We start from the raw sequence: 25,880 nt of genomic DNA on the forward strand, positions 1-25,880 counted from the left end.
TTCTTGTGTCTGCCTCCTCAGCAGATTACAGACGTCCTATCTTCCTGACTTTCATTTTTTACATATTTTTTAATTTAAAATGTTTTGTTTTGTGTTTGTATGTATGCATGTATGGATGAATGTGTACTGTAGCATGAATGTGGAGGTCAAAGGTCAACTTTTGGGAATCAGTTTTTTTTTCTTTTACCATGGAGATGGGGTGATGAGGGGTACATGTGTGGGGAGTCGGGTGGCTTGAACTAAGGCTGTCAGGCTTGGTAGCAGGTAGCTTTACCCACTGAGCCGCATTTCCAGCCTGTGCCTGGCTTTGTATACAGGTACTGGGGCCAGAACTCAGCTTCTCATGGCAAACACTTTATTGACTCAGCCCCGTCCCCGGGCCCCTGAAAGTGGGCTTTTGTTAAGGAGAAGTTTGTGAGAAGGACCGTGTCCCTCTTAAGGGAACAAACCGGGGGCCCCGTCTGTCTTGTTTCCACTGTGACTGGTGGCGTGGAACATACCTCTTTGAGACTGAAAGAAGGGCTACGTCTTCTCTTAGTCAGAGTCACAAACCAGCCCACAGTCACTGGGCACAGTCACCCACATTGCCCTCGAGAAGGATTCCAGGAAACATCAAAGAACGAGATTGACTGTGAAGATGTCGTTGATTCTCAGGTCCCTTTCTGCACCCAGGGCACAGCTGACAACCCAACCTGGGGACAGGTGATGTCATCACTAGGCAACAGTGGGGGCATAATGTTCCAGAGATTTCTCGGAAAGGGAAGAGTGTGAAAGTGAGGGGCTAAGATCTGACAGGACAAGACAGGGCAGAGGCTCCTCCATCTTGTGTCCTTCCATGATAGAGAATCCTTGGGAAAACTACCCAACACTGTTCTGGAAACCAAAGGTCCGGATGTCCTCACTAATTTATCTTAGCCTTTGTTAACATTGCTTTTTTTGTGCAGGAACCCCCTCCGGCTGGCTACGTGCTTATCTTAGGTTCTGTTAAAAACTGCTTCAAACTGCTTACTCTGTAAAATGCCCTCCAACCCTCCCACACCCCATCCCTGCAACTGCCCGTGGAGGCTCTGCCCTCAGTCCTGAATGCTTGGGTGTGGTTCCAGCCGGAATAAAGACTTTCAATTGGCTATACACTGTGTCTGAGTGCTCATCTCTGGTGGGCTACTTGTAACAGAAAGATGAGTCTAAGAAGTGATGGCTGATACTGACTGTCGACTGGTGGATTATCTGGCTGGATTTTGAATCATTTAGGAGAAAGGCCTCTGGGAGCATCCTCAAGAGATTGTCTAGATTGGGTTGACTGAGGTGGGAAGACGCCCTGACTACCAGACTAATGACACACCAGTGGCTGTCATTCAGTTTCCTGACTGCGGTTTCTGCTTCCTCCTCTTGCCATTGTCACTTTCCCAATAGTATATAGACTGTACCCTCAAACTGTGAGCAAAAAAAACCCAACCAAAACAAACAAAACCCCTCTCCCTTAAGTTGCTTTTGCTAGGATGTTTTATCACAGCCCAGGAAGGGAGACTAAGATGAGGGGTTTGGGTACCACCCCGAAGGGCATCTCATCAAATGGAACCACTTGCAACGGTCCTAATGTGCAGGAACACACTGAAGACTCACTCACAACACACTCATGTGAAGACTGGCTTTGGGAGTAGCCGGTCACCAGCTCTGCAGGGAGAGCCTTCCGGGTTATCACGCATCCTGAGCAGACTCAATTAGACCCCAGACCTTGCTAACAGTTCAGCCAGCCAGTTCCGAAGCTCAGCCCCTCACCCTTCTTGACCCCAGGATATCTGCAGGCCTCAGGGAAGCCTGGCCATTGGTCCCCTGACCTGTCTCCGTACCTACAGTCATACCTCTGTAGCACCTGGGCTTGGGCAGAAGGGCAGAGTCTAGTTTCCAAGCAAAGTGCAAAGACCTGGGCTTCACCTCCAAAGGAGACTCAAGAGTCTCAAAGGTAACTCAGCTCAGTCCCAACCTCAGGACAGCGTACTGCTGAAGCCACGGGAGAGGTTGCAGCTGTTAGATCATTGAACCCTGCCCCCAACCCCAACTTGAGAAGGAAACCCCTAGAGGGACACTCAGGGAACACCTGCTAGAAGTGTTTACAAGACACTGAGCTAAGTACCATCAAAACCATGACCTCAGAGGTGCTGGGAGGGACTGCGGAGTTGCTTTTCACCTCCGCCTTAAAGTGGGTTCTGGGGACCAAATTCAGATTGTCGGGCTTGCCTGGCAAGTGCCATTAGCAGCTGCGCTATCTCAGTGGCTTCAATAATGAGGGTTTCTGTTACCCACAAGGTCCCCTGGGAACTACAGACCTGTTTTTGTTTTGTTTGTTTGTTTGTTTGTTTGTTTTGTCAGCTATCTTACATGTTTTGGAACTTTATATAATTGAAATAATATAGTATGTATATTTGCTTTAATTTAATTTTTTTTATTAAGCATTTTATTCGTTTACATTTCAAATGATATCCCCCTTGCTGGTCACCCCTGCACCAACCCCTCCCCCCAATCCCTTCCCTCCTAATGTTGTTTTGTTTTGAGACTGGGCTTCACTAAGTAGCCCTGAGTGCCCTGAATTTTACAGAGATTCACCTGTCTCTGTATCCAGAGTGCTGAGACTGAAGGTGTGTGCTGCCATGCCTAGCATGTATATACATTAATATAATAATATAGATTAACATATACTAAATAGGCTCTTTCTCTGTAGCTCTGGCTAGCCTGGAACTCATCTGAAGCCCAGGCTGGATTGTCTCTAAAAAGCAACAAAAAAGTTTTATTTATGTGTGTGATACAGCTTGAGTTGATATGAACATGTGGTACAGGGATGGATGGAAATGTTTCCATCTTCAGTCATGTACAGTGGCACACAACTTTAATCCCAGCACTCAGGAGGCAGAGCCAGGCAGATCTCTGTGAGTTTGAGTACAGCCTGGTCTACACGGTGAGTTCTAGGACAGACAGGGCTACATAGGGAGACCTTGTCTTAGAAGAAAAAAAGAAAAAGAAAAAAGAAAAAGAAATTAATTATCTGGGCCAGTGAGATGGCTTAGCAGGAAGAGGGGCTTGCTGTGAAAGCCAGGGAAACTAAGTTCAATTCCCAAAAGGTGCATAAAGATGGAAGAAGGGAACTGTCCCCCAAAGTGTTCTTTGACTTCCACACACACTGTCACCCCCACCGATAATAAGTCAACAAAACTTTCAAAGTTCTTTTCTGTTCTTTCTTTCGTCTTTCTCTCTCTCTCTCTCTCTCTCTCTCTCTCTCTCTCTCTCTCTCTCTCGTAGTTTGATATTATTGTCTCAGGATATTGTTGGAAAGTCTAGTCTTTTGTCATCTATAGTTCTCAAAATCCAGTTGATTATGTATGTGTGGGCTCACCTTGTTCTTAAGGAGGACATCAATCGACTCACCACAGTGAGAGCATCTCCTCAAACTGATGGTTTTTATAAAATTGTCTGTGCCTGTGTGTGTGTGCATGTGTGTGAGTGTGTGCATGTGTGTGAGTGTATGTGTAAATGTGTTTATGTATGTGTATGTATGTGTGTATTTGTGTGTGTGTATGTGAATGTGTGTGTGTAAATGTGTTTATGTATGTGTATGTATGTGTGTATTTGTGTGTGTATGTGTGTGTATTTGTGTGTATGTTTGTGTATATGTGTGTGAGTGTGTGTATCTGTGTGTGTGTATGTTTGTGTATATGTGTGTGTGAGTATGTGTATTTGTGTGTATGTTTGTGTATATGTGTGTGTGAGTGTGTATATGTGAGTGTTGTTAGCATTGGGGGAGGGATGCTGGAGAGATGGTTCAGCAGGAAAGAGAAGAAAATGGTGCTTACCTCCAGCACTCATGTCGGGCAGTCGGCGGTCCCCAGAAGAGGAGAAGGAAGAGGAGGAGCTAGGAGAGAGGGAGAGATCCAGCAGCCATGGAGAACTACAGATGCATCAAGAACAGTCCTGGGTAATGTTCATGTCTAGGTTAGTTAATTGGGTTAACAATTCTAATTGTGTGGGCATCTTGTTAACTGAACATTTCCAAATATATAAATATTGGATAATCTTTAAACATAAAAGTCTTAATTCTACTGGGTACCGTGGGCATGGTGGGTATTCTGGGGTTCAGCCAAGCTTAGTAGAGACAGTTTGGGAGATTGGCAAAGCCATCTCCCACGCTGGCATCTCGTGGGTGCCAGGGCCAGTGTTTCTGGCTGGCCAGAGCCACAGTCTCGCGGATCTAGTTGTGGTGCACATGGCCTGTGGCTGCTTCCAGCTTTGGTGTGCTTGGCTCTGGCCGCTAAACTTGACGGCCTAAGCTAAGCAGAGCCACGCTGACAGAATAGACGGCCCGCGCTGGGGGTTTTAAATAATATCCACTACAACCACCTGTAATTCCAGCTCCAGTGGGATCTGGTGCCCTTCTCCTGCCTCTGCAGACACCAGGGCACTCCTGCATGTGCACGCGCGCACACACAAACACGCGTGCACACACACACTAACAAGCATTGGCTATAGGTCTTGTTCCATTGTCCAGCTGTGATCTATAGAACACATTTGGAAACACTGGCTTGTATAGTCACATAATCTCCTGTCACAGACAGGAGAGAGGGACCCACCTCATGGGATGGTGGTGGCATCTATAATCTTGATTTCAGATCCTTTCATTTGTTAACTGAAACACTGACTGAAATTCAGGTTCCCACATTGGTTGTGCATTTTTAAACTTGTGTGTGGTTCGTGTGAGGGCGAGTGTGTATGCATTTGTGCGTGTACACATGTGGAACCTAGGGATGACCTTAGATGTTGTTTTCCCTCATACACAGTCCACTGGGATCTTGGGCCGGTCAATCAGACTAGGCTGACTACTCAGTGAGGTTCTGGAATCTTCCAATCTCTGTTTCCCCTGTGCTCAGATTACAAACATATGACACACCTGGCTGATTATGTACCTGGTCAGCATCAGACTCGGTTCCCTGGGCTCGGATGGCAGGCACTTAGCTGATTGAACCATCCTTCATCCCTCATAGCAACCATTGAATATTATGGTTTGGATATGCATCCCCCAAGTTCCATATGTTGGAAGCTTGGTCTTCACCCTGTGGTGCTGACTTCTGGGAGGTGGGAGACCTCTCCTCGCCAGGTGGAGTCTAGTGGGAGGTCTCTAGATTATTTGTGGCATGTTCTGAAAGGGGACTTTGTGTCTCTCCACTTCTGCATCCTGATGTAAGAAGTCTTCTCTGCCACACTTTCCCACCGTCACATTTTATATTTGTCAGAGGCCTAAATTCATGGGGTCTTCCTAACCTTGTACTGGAACCCGAGGAACAGGAACCCAAACCCAAATAATCTTTTTTTGTTGTTGTTTTGTTTTTTGTTTTTTGTTTTTTTTAAAAAGATTTATTTATTTTATGTTTATGAGTACACTGTAGCTATCTTCAGACACACCAGAAGAGGGCATCAGATCCCATTACAGATGGTTGTGAGCCACCATGTGGTTGCTAGGAATTGAACTCAGGACTTCTGGAAGAGCAGTCAGTGCTCTTAACCGCTGAGCCATCTCTCCAGCCCCCAAATAATCTTTTATTCTTATTTGTTTGTTTGTTTGTTTGTTTATTTTTGAGACAAAGTTTCTCTGTGTAGCCCTGGCTGTCCTGGAACTCACTCTGTAGAGCAGGCTGGCCTTGAACTCAGAGATCTGCCTGCCTCTGCCTCCTGAGTGCTGGGATTAAAGGCATACACCACTACTGTCCAACCTATCTTTTTTTTAAAATCAGTTAATTGCCCCAGTTATTTTGTTATAGTAACATGAAGCTAAGACCCTGAACTTGTAAAGCTTTAGCTTAAAAAAAAAAAAAAAGCACCATACCTCATGTAAGGTTTGGAATTAACATAGAATCTCCTGTCAATCAACACTCATATAAGTCCTCATCAGCCTATGCCATCCCTCTCATGGTGAAGTCAACACCCCCCCGCCAAGGAAATCGGGGCTGTGTTCTCCAAAGTCTTCCGGTTGCTATGGGAGCACCAAAGTGTCAGAGCTGTTACCCTCCCTGAAGGCCTGATTCTCAAGAGCCCTTCTCAGAGAAGGAGCTATGTATGGGTCCTCGGAGGCATCAAAAGGATGTTGCCTTGGTAGGCAGAGAAGGTGTGTGAGGCTTGGCCGTGGTTACTTCTTTCTCTTCTGGAAACTCCATTCCATTCCTCTTGGCAAAAGCATAGTTTATCTCTACGAATGTCCTGCCCTTTGTCTCAGGGATTACCACGTAGATGTAAGCGGCAGTGAGGAGACAGACGCCAGCAAAGATGAGAAAGCTGTAGGCCCCGATGGCCACCTAGAGAGGGGACAGGAGGAGGGAGACCCTTCAGACAACACACTTGGTGCCTTTGTGAGTCACAGGGACTTTCTTCATGGCCAAATTTATTCTATCCCTAGAGGGAAAAAAAAAAATCGAGAAGACTGGGTCCCTCCCTAACCTCCAAAGGAATCTTTAGTGTTTGGCTCATGGGTCCTTCCTCAATTGAAAGTCTGGAGTCTGGCCGACTCAGGAGAGGGAGGCAGCAGGGTTGGCTGCTGATCTTCACAGCCCTGAGCCACCAGCCCCTCAGCAATGAGACATTTCCAGCTCTGGGTGCCCCTCTGTAAGCGGGGCATGGCATACGCAAGGATTGTTATCAGTTGGGTTCCACGGCATGTGCTTCTAACTATGAGTGCTGAAGCAGGGGGATTAAGAGTTACAGGCTTGGGTAGGGCATTGCCTATCACACATGTTAGGTTCTAGGTTTGATCACAGGCACTGGAAAATAAGTACATACAAGGAACTGGGCTGGGGTGAGTCTGCTTGTGCCCCTTTGAACCGGTAGATTTTGGGGGGATGGTTGTGTTTAGAGACAAGAGTTCGTGTAGCCCAGGCTGGCTGGGATGCATATAGCTAAGGATGGCCCTGGACTTCTGATCTTTCTGTCTCTACCTTCCAAGCGCTGGTTTCACAGATCTGTACCACCATATGCAGTTTATGCTGTGTTGAGGCTTGAACTCAAACCTTTGTGCATGATAGGCAAACGTTCTTACCAACTGAACTATACCCCTAGCCTCTGGGAGGTGCTCTTCATAAAGGAGGAGTTACTACCTGCCTTGAGGTAAGACCAGTGGCCAAATGTGGGACGTAAAACCACACCAGGAAGTTTGGTGGGTAGAGCAGGTGGAGACCGGGAGACTCGGTGGGCACACACCCGAGGCTTAGGGACTCCCAGCTCCCTGCCAGACTCCTGACTTGGAACACATGCCATGCTTCTCACATAAAAGAAATGTGTTCTATGGTCACATAGGCTCAAAACAGAGATCTCCATGCTTATGAGGTACCCAGAGGCCTGGAGGGCTTAGCCAATAAATGTCCCTTCCCAGATATTCCTCCCTACAAAAGGTTTTTAATCTCAGGCCCACCCTGAGAAGTGGGGGTTTTGCATATCCATTTTCCACCATGACAATAAACTGTTTAGAACCATGGACTGTCTCCGCGGGGAGCCATGAAGAGGGCCTTCGCCTACAGATCTGTAGCCTAAAATTCCTTAGAAGGCCTCTCTGTGCTCTCAGCCACCAAGCCTGCCACTTCATCCGGGCTGGGGCAAGCTGGAGTTCCCCCTATCCCCACCCCCACTCCCTGGGCCCAGCCTGCAGGGCAGTTGGGGCCATTCTCTGCTCGCCCGCGACTCCCAGCGGCACCTGGACGTCCAAGAGTCTGAGAATCCCACAGCCCTACCCTCATTGCAGGCCCCGGGGACCTCCTAACCAGCACTGGCTTTCCCACATCCTAGGCTGTGCTCTCCCCCATCCCCCAGCGGTGCCTCAGTGCTACCCTACAGCCCGGCACCTGCCCCAGCCTCAGCGTGGTATAAGCACAAACTCCCCACTTTCTGACTCCCCAAGGCCCTGAGCGGCTCTGCCCTGTGTTGGAGCGGAGCCAGGCCAATAGCCCAGATTGGCGTGCAGGGCCACTCACCTGGATGGATGGAAACGTCAAGCCCACGATGAAGTTGGTGAGCCAGTGCACAGCCCCGTCCACTGTGAATGCGGCCGTCCGAGAGGACTGCAGGACAATCTCTGTCCTCACCACCGAGGGGACAGGGCCTGGGGGAAAAGGAATACTCAGAGGGTCCTGCAGGCTGCTAGGACCTGCCATGACCTCACTTCGAATCTCACACCTTTAGAGCACATCACCCCTCTGTATGGGTCACCCAAACTATGGCAGAGGTTTGAAAAGCCCAGGGTGGCGACCGACACTGTTTTTCCCTTCCGGATGCTCTCGAAGGTTTGTAGAACCCAGCAGATGCTTCTTGGGATCCTCGAAGCGCAATCCTCCCCAGCCTGGCTCTCTATCGGCCCAGTTCTGAAATGCTTGTCGGGAGTTGCTATGCCCTGTGAACTCCAGGCTTGGACATTGCTGCCCATCCCCCCCCAACCCCCAATAGTGTGTACAGGGATGGTAAGGCCAGCTCTCCACCTCTTTCCTGATTCCAAATCTTTCTCCGTTGTCTCATTGTTGCTTCCTGAGAGGGTTTTGTCTCAAATGTCTATAGCTATGTTTCTCCCTGATTGCTATCTCCATGGGAAAAAAAACCTGGTATTTTTTAGGGGCCTGTAAGATGGCTCAGTGGGTAAAGAGTTTGTTGCCAAGCTTGAGGACCTAAGTCGACCCCAAGACCCACAAAGTGGAAGAGAATCGTCTCCCACAAGTGGTCTCTGGCCTCCACATATGCATCATAGCATATGCAAACAGACGGGCCTATAAATAAATGAATAAAATGTAAAAAAAAAATTAAAATTATGTTTTAGAAAAGGGCTTCTTTATCTCAGGCTGGTTTTTAATTCACCTAGTAGTCGAGGAGTGTGTAGCCCTGGCTAGCCCGGAACTCATGTATGCATGAATGAAACTGATAATACATTTTAAAAGATCGAGTAGGTCCAGAGCTGGACCGGGTAACACACAATTGTAATCCTAGCTCTTGGGGGCTGAGGCAGGAAGATCGAGAGCTTGAAGGCAGCCTAGTAAGGAAGATTTTATACAGTAAAATTCTGACTCCAATACCCCGAACCGAAAAAAGAATGTGGAGCCGTACAGGTCAGAAGACGAGCTGTTTGAAAGGTAGTGGTAGAGGAAAGACGAATGTACAGCCACGGACTCAAGTATTTATTGAGTACCTTAACGCGTGTCGAGCTCAAGAGACTGGTAGAGGCGGAGGACCCGAGCAAGAACTTACTGGGCCCTATGGAATGTCCCACGATGTAGGCGAAGACGCAGATGATGCCAAGGTAAGACAGCTCCGGGACCGTGCTCTGTAGGAGAAGCAGCCCTGTGCATCAGAGGGCGTGGCCTGGGACCTCCAGGGGGCCCCAAGCCAAGAGCCTCATGGGAAGCTGAGGCGACCTGTGGCTTCCCCTGTCCTGCTGCAAAAAATTCTGAGTCCCACAGAGGCTACAAGGATTCTAGGTAAGGAGAGGAGGCAGATGGGGACAAGGATTGAGGCAGAGGCTCTCCTTCACCAAGGCTGCCGAAACCGAACCGCGGTGGAGTTGAACAGACACCTGCTTATCACTCAGGTCTGTTCAGGCTGCTTTGCGTTCCCAGAAATCACTGCGTTTTATTTTCATGTCACCCTCTCTGAGCGTGGATAGTATTGTTTTTAGTCCCACAAATGTGGATCAGAGCCCACAGAATCCTGAACCTCAACCAGGAGGACCTCAGCATCAGCCCCTCGGGGACAGAGCAATGGTTGTCACATACTTGAGGTGACTTGGTGGGGATTTCAACTTATTTGGCAATTGTCTGCAGAGAATCCTTTTAGGTGGGTGGTTTGAATATAATTGATCCATGGGAAGTGGCACTTTAGGAGGTGTGGCCTTGTAGGAGGAAGTGTGTCACTGTGTAGGCGGGCTTTGAGGACTCCTAGGCTCAAGCTCCGCCTAATGCAGAAGAGACCCTCCTCCTAGCTGTCTGCAGAAGACAATCCCCTCCTGGCTGCCTTTGGATCAAGATGTATAACTCTCAGCTCCTTCTCCAGCACCATGTCTGCCTGCAGGCTGCCATGCTTCCTGCCATGATGACAATGGACTGAACCTTTAAAACTGTAAGCCAGCTCCTTTAAGAGGAGTTGTTTGGGTCATGGTATCTGTTCACAGCAGTAAAACCCTAAGACACTGCCCTAGGATCAAGGGAGCCCCAAACCACCTCCTAATACTTGAGGTTCTGCTCCTAACGGCCAACGGAATGGCAGATAACAAAACCACGTTAACAGACTTAACTGAACGGAATGGCAGACTCCAAGCTAAGTGGCCAGCTAACAAATGCTGCAAAGGAGCCACTGACTGACAGCGGGGAGGGGAGCCATGGAGGGCCACCAGGGCTTTTGACACAGGGACACGATCTCTTCTCTTTCTTTTCCATCTCGTATCCCCTCCTGGTTTACATAATGAGATCCTGGCCAGCTGGAGCTACATGGTCCCCAAGTATTTTACAGCACCTATTGTAACCGTCTCCTTACCAGGCTCAGCTAGATCTGGATTTGGGTTTGGCTGATGAACATTGGAACTTAGCTCTCTCAACATCTGGCAGGATTCCAAGAGGGGATCCTCAAGACTGTGTTTATAAATCAGAGTCCAGGGGCTACTAGAGAGATAGTTTAGCACTTAAAAGCATCTGCTGCTCTTATAGAGGACCTGAGATCAACTCCCAGCATCTACATCAGGTGAATCCCAGCTGCCTGCAAGTCCAGGGTCACGCTGAGTTTCAGGCCTGCATTTAAGGGCACAGGGAGCCAAATCACTCACGAGCTTCACACTGGGAGTGGGCTTTCTGAAGCAGTTGTCCATGAATGGAGGCTGCTGGAGAGGACTGAGACCCATCCATGCTGTTGGAACCTTGAGCCCTTTATGCCAGCTTCCCACCCACGGGGCGGGACATGAGCACAGACCTGAAGGAGGAGTGCCACCGTCAGCACCAGGCAGGCAGAGCCACAGATACCATAGCCAGACAGCAGGAGGATCCGCCGCCCCAGACGCTCTACGATGACAGCCTGCAGGGGTGAATGAGTCTATTGGTGCTAAGGATTGACCTCGAAGCCCCACCCTCTTCTGCTTGGCTCTCCTTAGGTGCCCCTTCCTCTCCCCTGCTACATCAGGTAGCCTATTTGGTGTAAGTTACACCTTGGGATTTTACCATCTTTGTCATTTACAGACCCTTGGGTATGTACTCCCGGCAGCGCCGTTTCCTGTAGTAACCACATTAAATTCTTTTAAGTATATGTGTGTGCCTGCTTGACTTAATGTACAATGTTCATGCAGTACCCGCGGAGGCCAGTAGAGGGAGCTGGATATCCCAGAACTAGAGCTACAGTGGGTTGTGAACTTCCCAATATCAGTGCTGACACACAAACTCAGGTCTTGCGCAAGAGCAGTGAGCACTCTTAACTGCTGAGCCGTCTCTCTGCCCCGAGAACCATATTTTCTAGTCTTGCATTTAATGAATGCTTCGACATCTTTGGGCCTTTCTCGCTCGGAAGGATTGTTCCTCTTGCAGGTTACTAGCGCCCAGAAGAGGCCAACAAACTATTGTCTGAGAGTGCATATCTCATCTTCAAGGAGAGCAAAGGAGAAAGGACTCTACCACCAACGTGTAAGCTGGCGGATCCTTTGTCCCTTCCCTCTAGCCTTCTGGGTAAGATCCATCTATCACCCTGAACACAGAGTAACATTACCAGCCCTCCTTCCCCACCCCCTGCTTGGAGAAATCCCAGACAGAAAAATAGCTCTGTCTGTTCCTAGAGACACAGTCTGAGATGGCCACAGTCTGAGATTGCCACTGTGCTCCGATCTGGCTTTCTCTGCATGGCAGTGGTCACCTTTGTTGTGCTGGCTAATTTAAGTCAACTCGATACAAGTGAGCTTCATTGAGAAAAAGCTTCCCTCAGACCAGTCTCTAGGTAAGCCTACAGGGAAATTTTTAAATTAATGATAGATGTGTGAGATCCCAGATCCGTTGTGGGTGATGCCACCTCCTGGCTGTGGTCCTGAGGTTTTACAAGAAAGCAGGTTGAGCAAGCCACGAGGAGTAAGCCAGTAAGTAGTACCCCTCCATGGCCTCTGCCTCAGCTCCTGCCTCCAGGTTCCTGCCCTGTGTGAGTTCCTTTCCTGACTTCCTTCCTTCTGTGATGAGCAATGCTGTGGAAGCCTGAGCCAAGCAAACCCTTTCCTCCCCAAGGTGCTTTGGTCAGGTGTCTCATCACAGCGATAGCATCCCTGATTGGAATGGCCGCCGGCAGGTCCTGGTATTAACAGGTGTGTGTGTGTGTGTGTGTGTGTGTGTGTGTGTGTAAGGTCCTGGCTGAGCAGGCTGGCCGAGGAGGATACAGTAGAAATGAAAATGTTTCTAGGGAGGCATGATGATACCACAAAGAGTATGCTGGTGTCTTAGGGTTACTATTGCTGTGATGAAACACCATGACCGAAAGCAAAGTAGGGAGGAAGGGTTGTTTCACTCAGAGTTCCACAGAGCAGTTCATCATCAACAGCAGTGAGGGCAGGACCTGGGCAGGGCAGGAACTGGGCAGGGCAGGAACCTGGAGGCAGAGCTGATGCAGAAGCACCTCTGCAACACAGCCTCTGCATGCTGACCCCGAGGAAACACTTCCCAGAAGATTTTCACCTCGCTGAAGCTGTTCTTTTTTTTTTTTTTTTTACCAGAGATGATTCTTCAGCCCCAGCTGACTGGAACCACAGATTCCCAACTCAAAATAGCAAACAGCCCTGGTAGTATCTGTAAATGACTCTCTCTGGAACTTCGCAAGCCAGGCCTCCACCACCTGCACTGTTAGTTAGGTGTTTGTTTACCTTTGAGACAGGGTTTCTCTGTGTAACCTTGGCATCCTTAAACTCACTCAGTAGACCGACCAGGCTAGCCTCAAACTCAGAGATCTGCCTGCCTCTGCCTCTCCAGTGCTGGGATTAAAGGTGTGCCCACCATTGCCTGACTCAACATTCTTATCTTCCAAACTCCCACTGCGGCTCACCACGCTTTGAACGCTTTCAACTCAGTGGCCTTTCTAGCCCAAAGTCCCAAAGTCCTTCCACAGTCCTCCCAAAAATGGCATTTGTGTCAGGTCTGTCACAGCAACACCTCATGATCCTGGAGTTCAATCTATATTTTAGCCAGTGTTCTTTAGAGGAACAGAATCTACAGGTCCAGCAATGGTTGTCTACCAACAGAAGGCCCAGGAATCCAGGGGTTTCTCAGTCCACAAGTCTGGATGTCTCGGGTGGCCTTCAGTATACACTGGAATTCGGAAGAAGTCTCTAATGGCAGTGAAGAAATAGACTTGCCAGTGCGATCGAGAACAGCAGGCAAGAGTGAACCTTCTTTATTCCACATGCTCTATATAGGCTGTCACAGAAGGTGTGGCCCAAATTAGAGATGGCTCTTCCAACCTCAGATGGTCTGGATTAAAGGTGGCTCTTCCATGGTGGGCAGTGGTGGCACACGCCTTTAATCCCAGCACTTGGGAGGCAGAGGCAGGTGGATCTCTTTGAGTTCAGCCCCCCACCCCCCAATACCCTACACGTGTGCCCAGCTGCCCGGGTTTTAGTTGATTGCAGATGTGGTCAAGTTGACTGTGAAGAATTACATCACAGTTGGGTTTGCAGTGCTTGCTTGTTCTTAAGTCTCTTGCTGCCCAGGCTGGTCTGGAATTCACTATGTTATCAAGGGTGACTTTGAACTCCTGATCCTCCTGCCTTCGCATCCGAAGTGCTGAGATTATAAGTGTGAGCCATCATGTGTATTATGCTACTGATACTGGGGACCAAACCCAGAAACTTGTGCATGCTTAGGCAAGCGCTCTGCTAACTGAACTATGCCCCAAACCTTGACCAAGGTTACTATTGTGCCTCCCAGACTAGGGTCACCAACACTCTCTGGCCTGAGGGGCTTTTGTCTTCCAGTCAGAGGACTGTTTGGGGACCCTGCCATGAGAGGCCACCCTCCACACCCAATAACTCACCGAGACGATAGTCATCACCAAGTTGATGACGCCAGAGCCCAGGGTTACATACTGAGACTGGGTGGGGTCCACACCAGCCGAGGTGTAGATGATATCTGCATAGTAGTTGACCTATAGTATAAACAGGGATGTGAGCAGAGGCCCTGTGACCTGTCACTGGATTCCCTTTCTCACTGTGAGCAATGGACAGTTTTGGGAGCCTGGGTTGGGGACCCTGGATAGGATGGAGCTAGCAGGGAGTGGTTATCTGGTAGATCTCACTCTGCCTTGGTATCTCTGAGTCTTGGCTTCTGTGCTTATAAAATGGGAACCAGGCCACAGTGCCACTAGGTAGTTTTCCCTGCATGACTTTACTATTCTGCACACCCAGCCTCTTGATTGTCTGGGGACAGCTCTGGCCCAGTCCCAGGATAGTCACAGAAAGCCACATAAGCTGGTCTCATTGGGTGGCTCCCAAGATCATTTTGCTAAACAATTCAACTCTTTTTTTTTTAAGATTTATTTATTCATTTTATTTATGAGTACACTGTCACTGTCTTCGGACACACCAGAATAGGGCATCCAATCTCGTTACGGACGGTTGTGAGCCACCATGTGGTTGCTGGGATTTGAACTCAGGACCTCTGGAAGAGCAGTCAGTGCTCTTAACCGCTGAGCCATCTCTCCAGCCCCACAATTCAACTCTTTTTTTTTTTTTTTTGAGACAGGGTTTCTCTGTATAGCCCTGGCTGTCCTGGAACTCACTCTGTAGACCAGGCTGGTCTCAAACTCAGAAATACACCTGCCTCTGCCTCCCAAGTGCTGGGATTAAAGGCATGTGCCACCACCGCCTGGCCATAATTCAACTCTTGAAGACAGATGTTTCTTACTGTTTCTTCTCCTAGACGTCAACAGGGTCACCTGTCCTCTCTCCAGTGGCTCCAGAATGGGCATTTGAGAGATTCTATTTGCCCATCCACAAGTAGAATGAAATAGCCACCAGAGAACATGACATATTTCAATGGCAAATGAGTTTACCAGGGCCCCCTGACCCAGGATGGATCAAGCAATGGCCCTTCTCTGTCTGGAGAAGACAGAGATTGTGATTGAGACCAGAGGTCAGGCAGTCCTTCGATGGTCTCTTATGGAGATGGTTAAAAAACTACAGGCAGGAGATTTTCTTTGGGGGATTAAGAAGCAAAGAAAAAAAGGCATATAGCAAGAGAAGAGTAAAGGGCAGGGAGAGGTGGTACCCACGGAGTCCAAAAGAGTTATAGAAGGTCGTGAGAGGTCATTTGAGTGCTGGGAAAGGAACCTGAACCCCAGGCAGGAGTAACAGTGGTCTTAAGCTATCTCCATCCATCCATCCACCCATCCATCCATCTATCCATCTATCTTTTTCTTCCTCTCTCTCTCTCTCTCTCTCTCTCTCTCTCTCTCTCTCTCTCTCTCTGATGAGCTACCTACATTTATCTATTTATTCATCCTTATTTTTATTGCATGTATTTATTCTCTGTGACATTCCGTGACACTTGAGTGGAAGTCTGAAGAGTTAGATCTCCCATTCCTGGTATGGGTCCTAGGGATCAAACTCAGGCTTGGTGCAAGCACATCTTAATACTGAACCATCCCGCAGGCGGAGGTCCTGTTTGTTGCAAAGGAAACACCCAGAGTGATAAAATGCACTGCTCTCCCAGAGCTCTCCTCCCAGCCCCTGCTTTGCCGCTCCTCCCACCTGGGGGCCCGGACTGAGCTTTATGGGAGTCAAAACGTAAAATGCTACTACTCCTTAAGGCCCAAGGGGACCAAAAATTTGGGGCGAGGTGCCAGCACGCACCGCGTTGATCCCGGACAGTTGCTGGCCCGCCATGAGCACTATGATAGAGATCAGCTGCCAGCGCAGGGGCCGAAAGGTGAAGAGGTTGAGCACGGACAGGCGACCCTCGGCTCGCTCGGTACGCTCCTCTGTACGCATTTCTTCCATCTCGGCCTCCACATTGTAGTTGTGACCTCGAAGCCTCCTTAGAGCTGCAGAGCAGAGAGGCAGCACACCACACTCACTCTTCTGCCCTATCGTACCTCAGCCAGGCCCTTCTCAAGCCTCCCCGTCCCCAGTCACCACTGCTCACCCTGCACAAGCTCTCTGCTCTCAATCTCTGTCCACTGTGACCCTGACCCGGATCACAAACTCACCAGATGGTACCTGCCCGTTCCGTGCCCCGTTCCCCTTTGTGCACTGGGAGCCTGGGTGAGCAGCCTGAGTCCCTGTACCTTGTCTTGCCGTCTCCTCGTCTCCTTTCTCAATCAGAGTGTAGCGGGGGCTCTCAGGGAAGAAGGGCAGAGAGAGGAGCTGAATCAGTGCAGGGATTCCTGTGACAGCCAAGAGGATTGGCCAGCCTGGATGGAACATAAATGGCGGCCTGAGACTCGAATCTGCTGCAGGGAACCTACAGAGGCACAGGTGCTTTCCCTCCAGCTCCCCCTCACCCCCGCCCAACCAGGTGGTAAGCGAGGGTGGTGGCCACCTAGTCCTTGCCAAGATGTCGCTGCTCACAGAGAACATCGTGTTAAAAAATAGAGGAAAGGACTTGGTGGATAAGGACACTTGCATGAGGGCCTCAGCTGACCTACAAGGACCTACCTAAAAAGCTGTTTGTGCATGCCCGTGACCCCAACATTCGGGTGGGTGGGTTGGGGTGGGTCGGGGGAGCAGATCCAGGGAGCTAGCTCATTGGCTGGCCAGCCTAGCCAAGCTTATTTCTGGGTCTTCTCTCATCTCCAGGAGTCAGCAACCCTGCCCGGGGCAAGGTCCTCTATATCCACAAGCTGACCTAAAGGTCACCAAAACACTTTCCTGTTTAGACTATGGGTACCTTCCGGCTCAGTTGAACCAGGGGCTGTACCACACATGACCACGGCTTATTAGCTCTCCACACCTCACCCCCACACGTTGCTGGTTACCTGTGGCATTGCCTAGGATGGCCTGCAGGCTGAAGATCTGAGCCAAGAGGACTCCAGTGATGACAAATACCTCTGTCATTGTCCCTAATGTACCCCTGAGGTTCTGGGGACCCAGTTCTCCCAGGTACATGGGAAGGGTACTGTACGCGATGCCTGGTTCAGAGGAAATGGGAATCAGGACCATTAAGAACAGTCCCCAGCCTCTCAGAACCCAGTGCCTCAGGTTGTTTGAACCACATCTCTTAAACCTTGAATCTCTTGCAGGGAGGATGCTATGGGAACTGGAGGAGCCTGCTCCTTATTGCTTAGGTTAAACCTGCAGCCACAACTTCCCCCAACCCGCCCATTCAGAGGGAGAAATTCCTTTTCCTAAAGTCCAGCATTTAGACAAAAACTAGTATTCCCTCAGGGACTGGAGAAAGTAGTCCCTACCTGGACAAAAAGTCACTCTTATTTCTTATGAAGGGATCCCTGGCTCTTCCATTAATATATGCCTGTGGTGTCTATTAGCACATCAAGTTCTATGCCGGGATCTAGGTCCATCAGTTCTTACAAGCGCCTGTTAGACACTTCAAAGCCCTCCATCCCAGCATACAGGTTCCCTCCTTCCCAGTCAACTGTTCCCTTAAAACTCTAGAAATATCTCACCACCACCACCACCACCACCACCACCACCACCACCACCACCACCACCACCACATATGTCACCCCCAGCTCCTGTCCCTTCTCTCTGCTTTCCAGAGACACAGAGGTTTAAAATAAACTTCTCCCTTTTCATCCACAGAACAGCTGTTTTGGTTTCTTTACTACGGGCTTCAAAAAAATGATACTGTTTCCTTCCTGACTTCTGGGTCAGATTACTGTTAGAGGGGAGGACTCTAGGCTGTGTAGTAATTGTTTGTATCCTTCTTATTTTGGTTGATTTCCTTTTCTTCCTTCCTTCCTTCCTTCCTTCCTTCCTTCCTTTCTTTCTTTCTTTCTTTCTTTCTTTCTTTCTTTCTTTCTTTCTTTCTTTCTTTCTTTCTTTCTTTTTGAGACAGGGTTTCTCTGTGTAGCTCTGGTTGTCCTGAAATGCTCTCTCTAGACCAGGCTGGGCTTGAACTCACAGAGATCCCTCTGTCTCTCCCTCCTGAGTGCTGGGATTAAAGATGTGTGCCACCACCTCCTGGTGGTCTTCTGTTATTTCTTAAGCACACATCACTTACATAGCCTTTTGGTTTTGTTTTGCTGTGATACTCAGCATGCATGCTAGCAAGTACTCTGCTTCCGAGCAGGGCTCAGCCCTTTCATTATTTTGTGTGTGTGTGTGGGGGGGGAGGGTCTGGGATGGAACCTGGAACTTTGTGTATACTCTAGCAGTCAGCCACATTCCTAGCCCTAGATCTCTCATTTTAAAAAAATAAAAGAAAACACAATAGTGAAGAATCTTAACTGCTGCCTGAGACAGAGACTTTGGATTCTGTATTCTCAATGTAAACTGTTTGTCTTTAACACAGACAGCTATCTGTGGTAGTCTGAATGAACATGCCCCCATAGATTCACAGGAAGTGCCATTATTGGAAATGTGGCCTTGTTGGAGGAAGTGTGTCACTGGAGGAGGGGCTTTGAAGTTTCAGAAGCTCAAGCCAGGCCCAGTAGCTCAGTGTCTCTTCCTGCTGCCTTGTAGATCTGGATATAGAACTCTCAGCTACCTCTCCAGAACTGTATGTGCCTGCATGTCACCATGCTTCCCACCATGACAATAATGGACTGAATCCCTGTATTGTAACCAGCCCCAAAGAAATGCTTCCTTTTGTAAGAGTTGTCGCATTCATGTTGCAATAGAAACCCTAAGACCTTGGAAGTTACATGCAGAGCTGGTTTGGTAAGGGAAGTCCCTCCTCCCAATCTGTCCTCTCCTCTCTCTTCCTTCCTTTCTAAAGTCTCAGGATTGTTAGGTCTCAAACCAGGGACAAATGGCAAGGGTGCCTATTTAACATATCAAAGCAGGGACACTGAAAGATTCTCCTAGCATCCCGCTGTCCCTCTCTGTCACAGAGTCCTCCTGGCTGGCAAACCCTCTCCCCTCTCCTAAACTTCTCCAGCCTGGGGACTGAGCTTGCCCTTCCCCAGTGGACCTTACCTATGTAATCCAGACATTTTGGTTATACGGGTTCTTCTACTTTCACCCTCCTGGTTTCCGGGCTCTCTCCTCTCTTCTCTTCCCTCTCATCACATGGTCCAGCTCAGGGTCCTGGTCACTCTGGGCCCTTCCAGATGCCCCTGACTATGCTGTCCCTCGTATTTCCAATAAACCTTCTCCTGCACAGACTTAGGAGCAGTCATGGCCTCCTATTTATTTATTTATTTATTTATTTATTTATTTATAGCCCTGACTGGTCTGGAGCTTGCTGGATAGACTGGCTTAGACTTGAATCTACAGCAATTCACTTTACTCTGCCCTCTGAGTGCTGGGCTATGGGCAAGGTGGAAGACTTCATCCCATAACAGGGAGGAGACAGAAAGCACAGGGCCTGCTAGGACCTAGGACTGGAAACTGGAGGAAATCTAGGGAGGAAAGAGCAGATAGCCTGACCCGCTGTGTCCAGTGTTAGCTCCTGGTGCTGGGCACCTATGTCTCAGAGCTGTCCCCTGACCAGTGCACATCAGAACACCCTGGGTCTTCGGTGGCCCTCCTAAGGTACCTGCGCAGATTCCCACCAGCACTCGAGACAAGATGATCAGCTCAAAAGCCCGGGCCACTTTGCTGACTCCCATCAGGATGGCAGAGGTTATAGCGAAGACATTGTTGATCAACAGTGTTCCCTTTCTGCAAGACAGCAGGGACCAGAAGGCAGGGGCGCCCAGTAGGTGCTTTGACACCCCAAACCCAGTATTCCAGGCTGCTCCCTACAGAGGTGCTAGACCGTGCCTGAGAAGGACTGGAAGATGAGACCATGTCCTGGAATGTCCCCACTCATGTATATGCTGCATTCCCTGCCCCTCAGTGTGAGTGGCTAGGTCTTCTCATGATGGACTAGGTTCTTATAATACATAACGCTCTCTCCACAGATACAAAAGAAGGCCCATGCTGACCAAGAATGGGAAAGCTGTAGGGGAATTGGAAGTATGTTAAGGTTCCAATAGGAAGCTGAGGGGCTAGCAAGAGTGGGGGAGGGCAGGTGTGTTTCAAGCACTGCAGTGGGAGCTTCCTGTGACTGGTGGGCAGTTAAACCCCAGTGGTGATGTCTAGCCCAGACCTGATGTTGGTCAGGGATGCTGACCAGACAGATCCTCGTAACAGATGGGGTTCAGAATGGGGCTACGACCTCTATGACCCACAAGACTGAAACCCAATGGTCTGTGGAGGGCAGGGCTGAGAAACAGCACTGAGCTTGTTTTTTTGTTTTTTTTTTTCTTTTTTTGAAAAAGGGTCTCACGTATCCCAGGCTGGCCTTAGATTTGCGCTGTAGCCAGGCCTCCTGCCTCTACCCACTGAGCGCTGGGTTATAGCTGCATTCTCAGTCTAAGGGCTGCTGATTCCTCCCTGTCTTCATATCTGGAGGTGTCAGTGGCAGAGGACCCAGCCCCTGACTGTTACAGGTAAAGAAGGGCCAATAGGGTCCTTCTAAAAAATAGACTCTGCCAGTCAACACCCCAGGATGTGCCAAGATCCACATATGTGAGCCCTGGAGACCCAGGGGGATGAATAGCACATGGCAGTCCTACACTTCTGATACCTCTTCCTCTTCCTGATCCCTAAGAAGCCTGTTGGCCTCCCAGAGGCTCAGGCTGGTGGGTCCCCACTAGGCAGGTTGCCTCTACCTCTCCCGCTGGTCTTCCTTTTTAATATGAGACTAGGGAAAGATTGTCTTTGAGAGGCTGAGTGAAGTGCTGCACACCTTTAATCCTGGCATTAGGGAGGCAGAGGCAGAGGAATCTCTGTGAATGACAGGCCATCCTGATCTACATAGTGAGACAATATCTCTAAATAAAAAACAAACAAACAAATAAAGGTCTACAGAAGAAGGATGTAAAGCCTGGGTCTTTAGAACAGTCTAATTGATGTTTACAGGCGACAACTGTGTATAGCCTGACCTATAGCAAAATTAGAATCTATCAAATTCTTTCTTCACTCAAGCACACAAGAGAGGACAAGTATTTACAAGGAGAGGCTTCTGGGTCCAGCTTTCATAAACAGACAGCTTCCAACTGATAATATTTTTTTTAATTCGGGGAAATGGAGCCTGGCTGCTGTGTTTTGGGAGTTATTTGTCCCGAGGGGGTTCTCCACACTCCATCCTTACACAGCCTAACTTGGCCTGACAACTTCGATCAAGAGTAAGCCTGCCCGTGCAGAATGCAGCTGTGCCCCACCCTGTGACTTTAGCTCAGCCTTCATCTTCCTGGGGACCTTGAACTGCACAAACCTCCTTATCTTCAGCCATGCTTCTGCAGCGCGGGCCTCTGAGAAGCCAAGCAAAGTGCAGCACGAAGCTGGGCTACACCTCCAAGGCAGATACGAGACCAAGGCACGTGTGGTGACTCAGCCTGGCTCCCAGCTTCGCGACAGCACGTGGCTGAACCCATGTGTGGGGTGCTGCTGGAACCCAAAGCCACCTGACCCCAGAATGAACCCCTCGAGTGGCATTTCTGGATCCCTCTACAGCGCTAACGAGGTACTGAGCTGGGCACCATCAGAAGTTGTTCCTACACAGCTGTCAGGGCGAAAGAGATTCCAAAGGGTCTGTGGCAATCTGGAAGCCTGTTTTTAGATCTGATTTTCGGGGTGGTCTCAGCTACCCACCAGCAACTCAATCATCAAGAGAGCCCACGGCTAAGATGGATCTCAAGTTCCGGAATGCCATCTCCCATTTACCTGCCCCACTTATTGACCATCAGGCCCACCACCAAGGACCCCAGCAACCCTCCCAGAGGGAACATGGAGACCGTGCAAGACCACAGGAGCAGCAGGGTATTCTCATCCATGTACGTTCCGTGTCGCTCAAAGTACGTGTCATTGTAAAACGACTTCAGGACCTGAAAGACAGGACCCCATCCGTTGCTCAGGATACTGTGCAACTCACAGAAATGGTGGTGTAAGTTCTAAGCTGTCCCTTGTCATCCATCTCACAGAGATCACACATTCCTGCCGGTACCCACAGGACACAATTGGCTGGGGGTTTCTGTTGGTACCTGGGGAGCAAAATAATATTTGAGGAGAAGAGATAGAAAGCCAGCCAGAAGGAAAGTTGTTAAAAATTCACTTCTGCAGCCTTATCCTGCCAGAGGAAATGCGGGAAAGATTCACACTAGCCTGGGGACGCTGGGCAGGGGTCGCTGGGCACGGGGTCGACCTTCACAGGCTTATTCTCTTGCCAGTTATAGAAAGCATCTACTTCTGTGATAAAACACCTAAAGCCAACCGGGGAGGGAAAGGTTTCACTTCAGCTTACAAGTTTCAGGTCACCCGCCATCACTGAGAAAAGTCAGGGCAAGCACTCACCAGGGACTTGGAGGCAGGAGCAGAGGCAGAGGCCTTGGAGGAGTGCTGCTTACTGGCTTGCTCCTCATGGCTTGCTCAGCCTGCTTTTATATACAACTCAGAACCACCCGCCCCAGATGGTACCACCCACCATGAGCAGGGTTCTCTCAGAACAAACCATCAACAAGAAAATGCACCATTGTCTCTCTCACCCATAGGCCAGTCTAGTGGGAGTATTTTCTCAATTTAGGCTCCCTCCTTCAAAACAACGCCAGCTTGTGTCAAGTCAACATAAAACTAGCCAGGGCATTAATTATAGTAGTGACATAGCATAGTGCCCATGTCATACTTAGAAGTGATGACCCAGGGCTGTGCATTCAGTTTACATGGCAGAGAGCTTGCCCTATATGCATGAAGCCCTGGGTTCCATCCCCAGCCCTGAAGAAGATTCGTAGATGTATACCTGTAACCTTAGCACTTGGGGGGTGGTAGAGGTGGGAAGATCAGAATTCAAGGCCTGCTTCAGCTATATATATAAAATTTGAGGTCAGGTACAGCTACATGAGACTCTGCCTTTAAAGGGCACGGTGGGGTAGGGAGGCTGGAGAGATGGCTCAGCAGTTAAGTCCACTTAATGCTCCTGCAGAAGACCAGAGTTTGGTCCCACATCCATATCAGATGGCTCACAGCCACCAGCTTCAGAGGCTCTTCTTGTCACTATTGGGACACACACACAAACACACATGCAGAGAGAGATGGAGAGAGATGGAGAGAGATGATGGAGAGAGAGAGAGAGAGAGAGAGAGAGAGAGAGAGAGAGAGAGAGAGTCAAACTGGAGGAATAGCTCAATGGTGGAGCCCTTGGCTACCATTCCAGGCCTTGGATTTAATTCTTGATACCACAAAATCCCAACCCTCCAGAGGCCGAGGCAAGAGGATGGTTCAGGGCCAGCTCACCAGCTTCTTGTATATAATGTCTCAAAAAACTTAGGCCTGGGACAGGTAAGATGGCTCAGTTGGTGAAGATGCTCACTGCCAAGGCTATGACCTGAGTGAGATTCCCCAAGGTAGACGCAGAAGAAAAGTCCTGTGTGCTGTCTTCTGACCTTTACACAAGCACTCACTATGGCAAGTACATGACCCACACATATGCAGACACACTCAAGACACACTGAATAACTCCCAATAAATAACTGCAATAGCACAAGCAATAATACAAGTATATTTTTTCTTCTCTGTCTTTTGAGACAGGGTCTCTCTATGCAGTCCTGGCTGTTCTGAAGCTTGCTAGGTAGAGGAGGTTGGCCTTGAACTCATAAGAGATCCCTCTGCCTCCCCAGTGCTGAGATTAAAAGTATGTACCACCATGCCTGGTGCAATAAAATCTCTTTTTGAAAAACCACCTGGGCTGAGGATGTTGTTCTGTGGTAGGACACTCTTCTGGCGTGCGTGAGGCTCTGGGTTTGATTCTTAGTATTGCAAAATATACCACCACGAAAACCTTCATAGGATCAAAGGTGCTTCATTAATGATACTGAGATAATGAATCTATGTATGGACAATGTACACACAGGCCCAGGCTTCTGCTGCACACCACCTGTCTCCCCCTGAACTTGCTCCAGCCAACTTTTATCTCTCTTGCTTCTCCTTGACCCAAACACAATTCCTAAGTGTTAACAGAATTTATTCTTGATGTGTCTGTCATCCACAAATGGCCCTCCCCGGAGAGCAAGGCAAGGTGCCCAGGCAGAGAATCCAGGTGCCTCCCGCCCCATGTCCCTAGAGAAGATGACATTGCTGGAGAAAACAGCTCTAGCTGCCCCTGGTCCTCAGAGGTGGGCATCTAGGGGACACCTAGAAATAAGTGGAAGCTTCCAGAAGCAAGACACTCACTGACTTCTACCCGCTGAGACCCACCTTGTGCCCACCTTGTGAGGTGTGTTGATCACGGCGATGTTGTAGCCATATTGGAAGACTGAGCCGAAGGAGGCACTTAGGGTAGTCAGGACCAGTGTGGGCTGGAGGCGCTGGACCAGAGAGTTGCAAGGTCAAAGACTCTGTAGGGTTGGCTCCTGTCACTTCTGGGACTGGGGTGAGGTAAGGGTGACCAGGCCCCCACTTTCTCCTTAGGGAGAGAGGGAGGTCTGGCTGAGAGCAGGCTGCAATCTTGGAAGGAGGAGGAGGGGGTTATCTGGGAAGGTGACCCAAGCAGGTGTTGTCTTGTTTCTAGGTACACATTTTTCCTGCCTTTGACCTTGAAGGTGTAGGGACAGGTAGGGCTGTGAAGCGGTACTATCTGGCTTCCCCAGGTTTCACCACCGGAGCATGCTTACATCTCAGCCATGGGGCTTGGGTGTGTCAGTCCCTCTGAGACCATTTGGGTAGGTGATCTCCCAAACCCTCCTTGATAGATTGATTCCAGGGCCCTCATCTGCAAACAAAGGTCTCCAGCTTGGTGGCAGAGAGACAGTTTCCAGAATTGGCACTTACCGCTTCCATGTGTGGCGAGGACAGAGGTGTCCCTGTCTCCTTGTTCTCTGTTCTTATTGAGGTAGATGTACAGGTGTGCTGTGCCTCTCGGATGCTACAGGGTCCTGCTCTGCCGGCTGCCCTGCTGGATCTGCTGGTTCCCCGAGGCTGGCCTCCCATATGAACCTCTTGCCCTCTGGACCTTTAATGGCTTTCTGCACGAGACCATTCTTCTTGGCAGCTGATAAGATATGTGTTGATGCTTTGCCAGTGGCATCCATGCACGGGGTGGATACCTCTTTACGTCCTACAACCCACAACCAGCAGCCTCCCTGTTGCCACAAGGAAGGGAAAGAACACTGGTTGGTCCCCTCAAATGAGTTCTGGGAAGCAAGGCAAGCTGCAACTTTGAACTTCTCTTGGGCTTTTCCTCTAGATGTACCATCCTTATACCTTGGCTAATTGTCTGTGTGGGGAAAGAACCCCAGTTGTTTTCTAGTGCAAGTTTGCTGGCCATGGGGGCAAACACCTATAATCTCAGCACTTGGGGGTCAGGGACAGGAGAACCATGGGTTTGAAATTAGTCCAGGAAACACAGTAAGACCTCATATAAAAACAAAACAAAACAAAACAAAACAAAACAAAACAAAACAACAAAACCAAAAACCAAACCAAGGGCTGAGGAGAGGGCTCTGTGGCAACCAGCTGCTGAGTGTGTGGAAGATTCTGGATTCCATTTTTGGTATTGTAAAACAAGACAAAAAGACAACCTTAATAATTTTATATTTATAATTAATTTATTATTATTTATTATAGCATTATTATTGCTGCGTATGGGCGGGGGTGTGCATGTGTCACAGCGCACATATGGAGGTCAGAGGACAGCTTGCAGGGGTCAGTTCTCTCCCTCTTCCATGTGAGTCACTGAGATTGAACTCTGATTGTCAGGACTGGTGTA

At 49.2% G+C, this 25,880-nt stretch overlaps 1 protein-coding gene across 2 annotated transcripts; it reads right to left on the reverse strand.

Annotated features, from left to right (window-relative positions):
• Nucleotides 1–5,570: 5,570 nt before the first annotated feature.
• Slc2a7 (solute carrier family 2 member 7) lies at nucleotides 5,571–25,072 on the reverse strand. 2 transcript variants are annotated; one of them, XM_028757960.1, is made up of 12 exons: nucleotides 24,944–25,072; nucleotides 24,382–24,480; nucleotides 21,848–22,008; nucleotides 19,674–19,798; nucleotides 16,990–17,142; nucleotides 16,300–16,425; nucleotides 15,866–16,056; nucleotides 14,050–14,160; nucleotides 10,969–11,070; nucleotides 9,259–9,334; nucleotides 8,001–8,128; nucleotides 5,571–6,335 (listed from the first exon to the last, which is right to left on the reverse strand). In XM_028757960.1, the coding sequence occupies exons 1-12, from the start codon at nucleotides 24,950–24,952 to the stop codon at nucleotides 6,117–6,119; spliced, it is 1,500 nt and encodes a 499-aa protein (XP_028613793.1). In that variant the 5' UTR covers nucleotides 24,953–25,072; the 3' UTR covers nucleotides 5,571–6,116. The 2 variants fall into 2 exon arrangements, with proteins under 2 accessions (XP_028613793.1, XP_028613792.1); XM_028757959.1 differs by having other exon boundaries at nucleotides 21,848–22,033; nucleotides 24,371–24,480.
• Between the last annotated feature and the right edge of the window lie 808 nt (nucleotides 25,073–25,880).

This window comes from Grammomys surdaster, unplaced genomic scaffold, assembly GCF_004785775.1.
Source record: "Grammomys surdaster isolate TR1022 unplaced genomic scaffold, NIH_TR_1.0 126185, whole genome shotgun sequence".
NCBI classification, from domain to species: domain Eukaryota; kingdom Metazoa; phylum Chordata; class Mammalia; order Rodentia; family Muridae; genus Grammomys; species Grammomys surdaster.

Excerpts from the sequence above, each read along its gene's own strand:
- Slc2a7 (XM_028757959.1), bottom strand. Across the intron at positions 16,426-16,989 it reads CATCCTAGGCAATGCCACAG|GCTGGCCAATCCTCTTGGCT; the intron begins GTAACCAGCAAC and ends TGTTCCATCCAG. Across the intron at positions 11,071-14,049 it reads TGGTGATGACTATCGTCTCG|GCTGTCATCGTAGAGCGTCT; the intron begins GTGAGTTATTGG and ends TCACCCCTGCAG.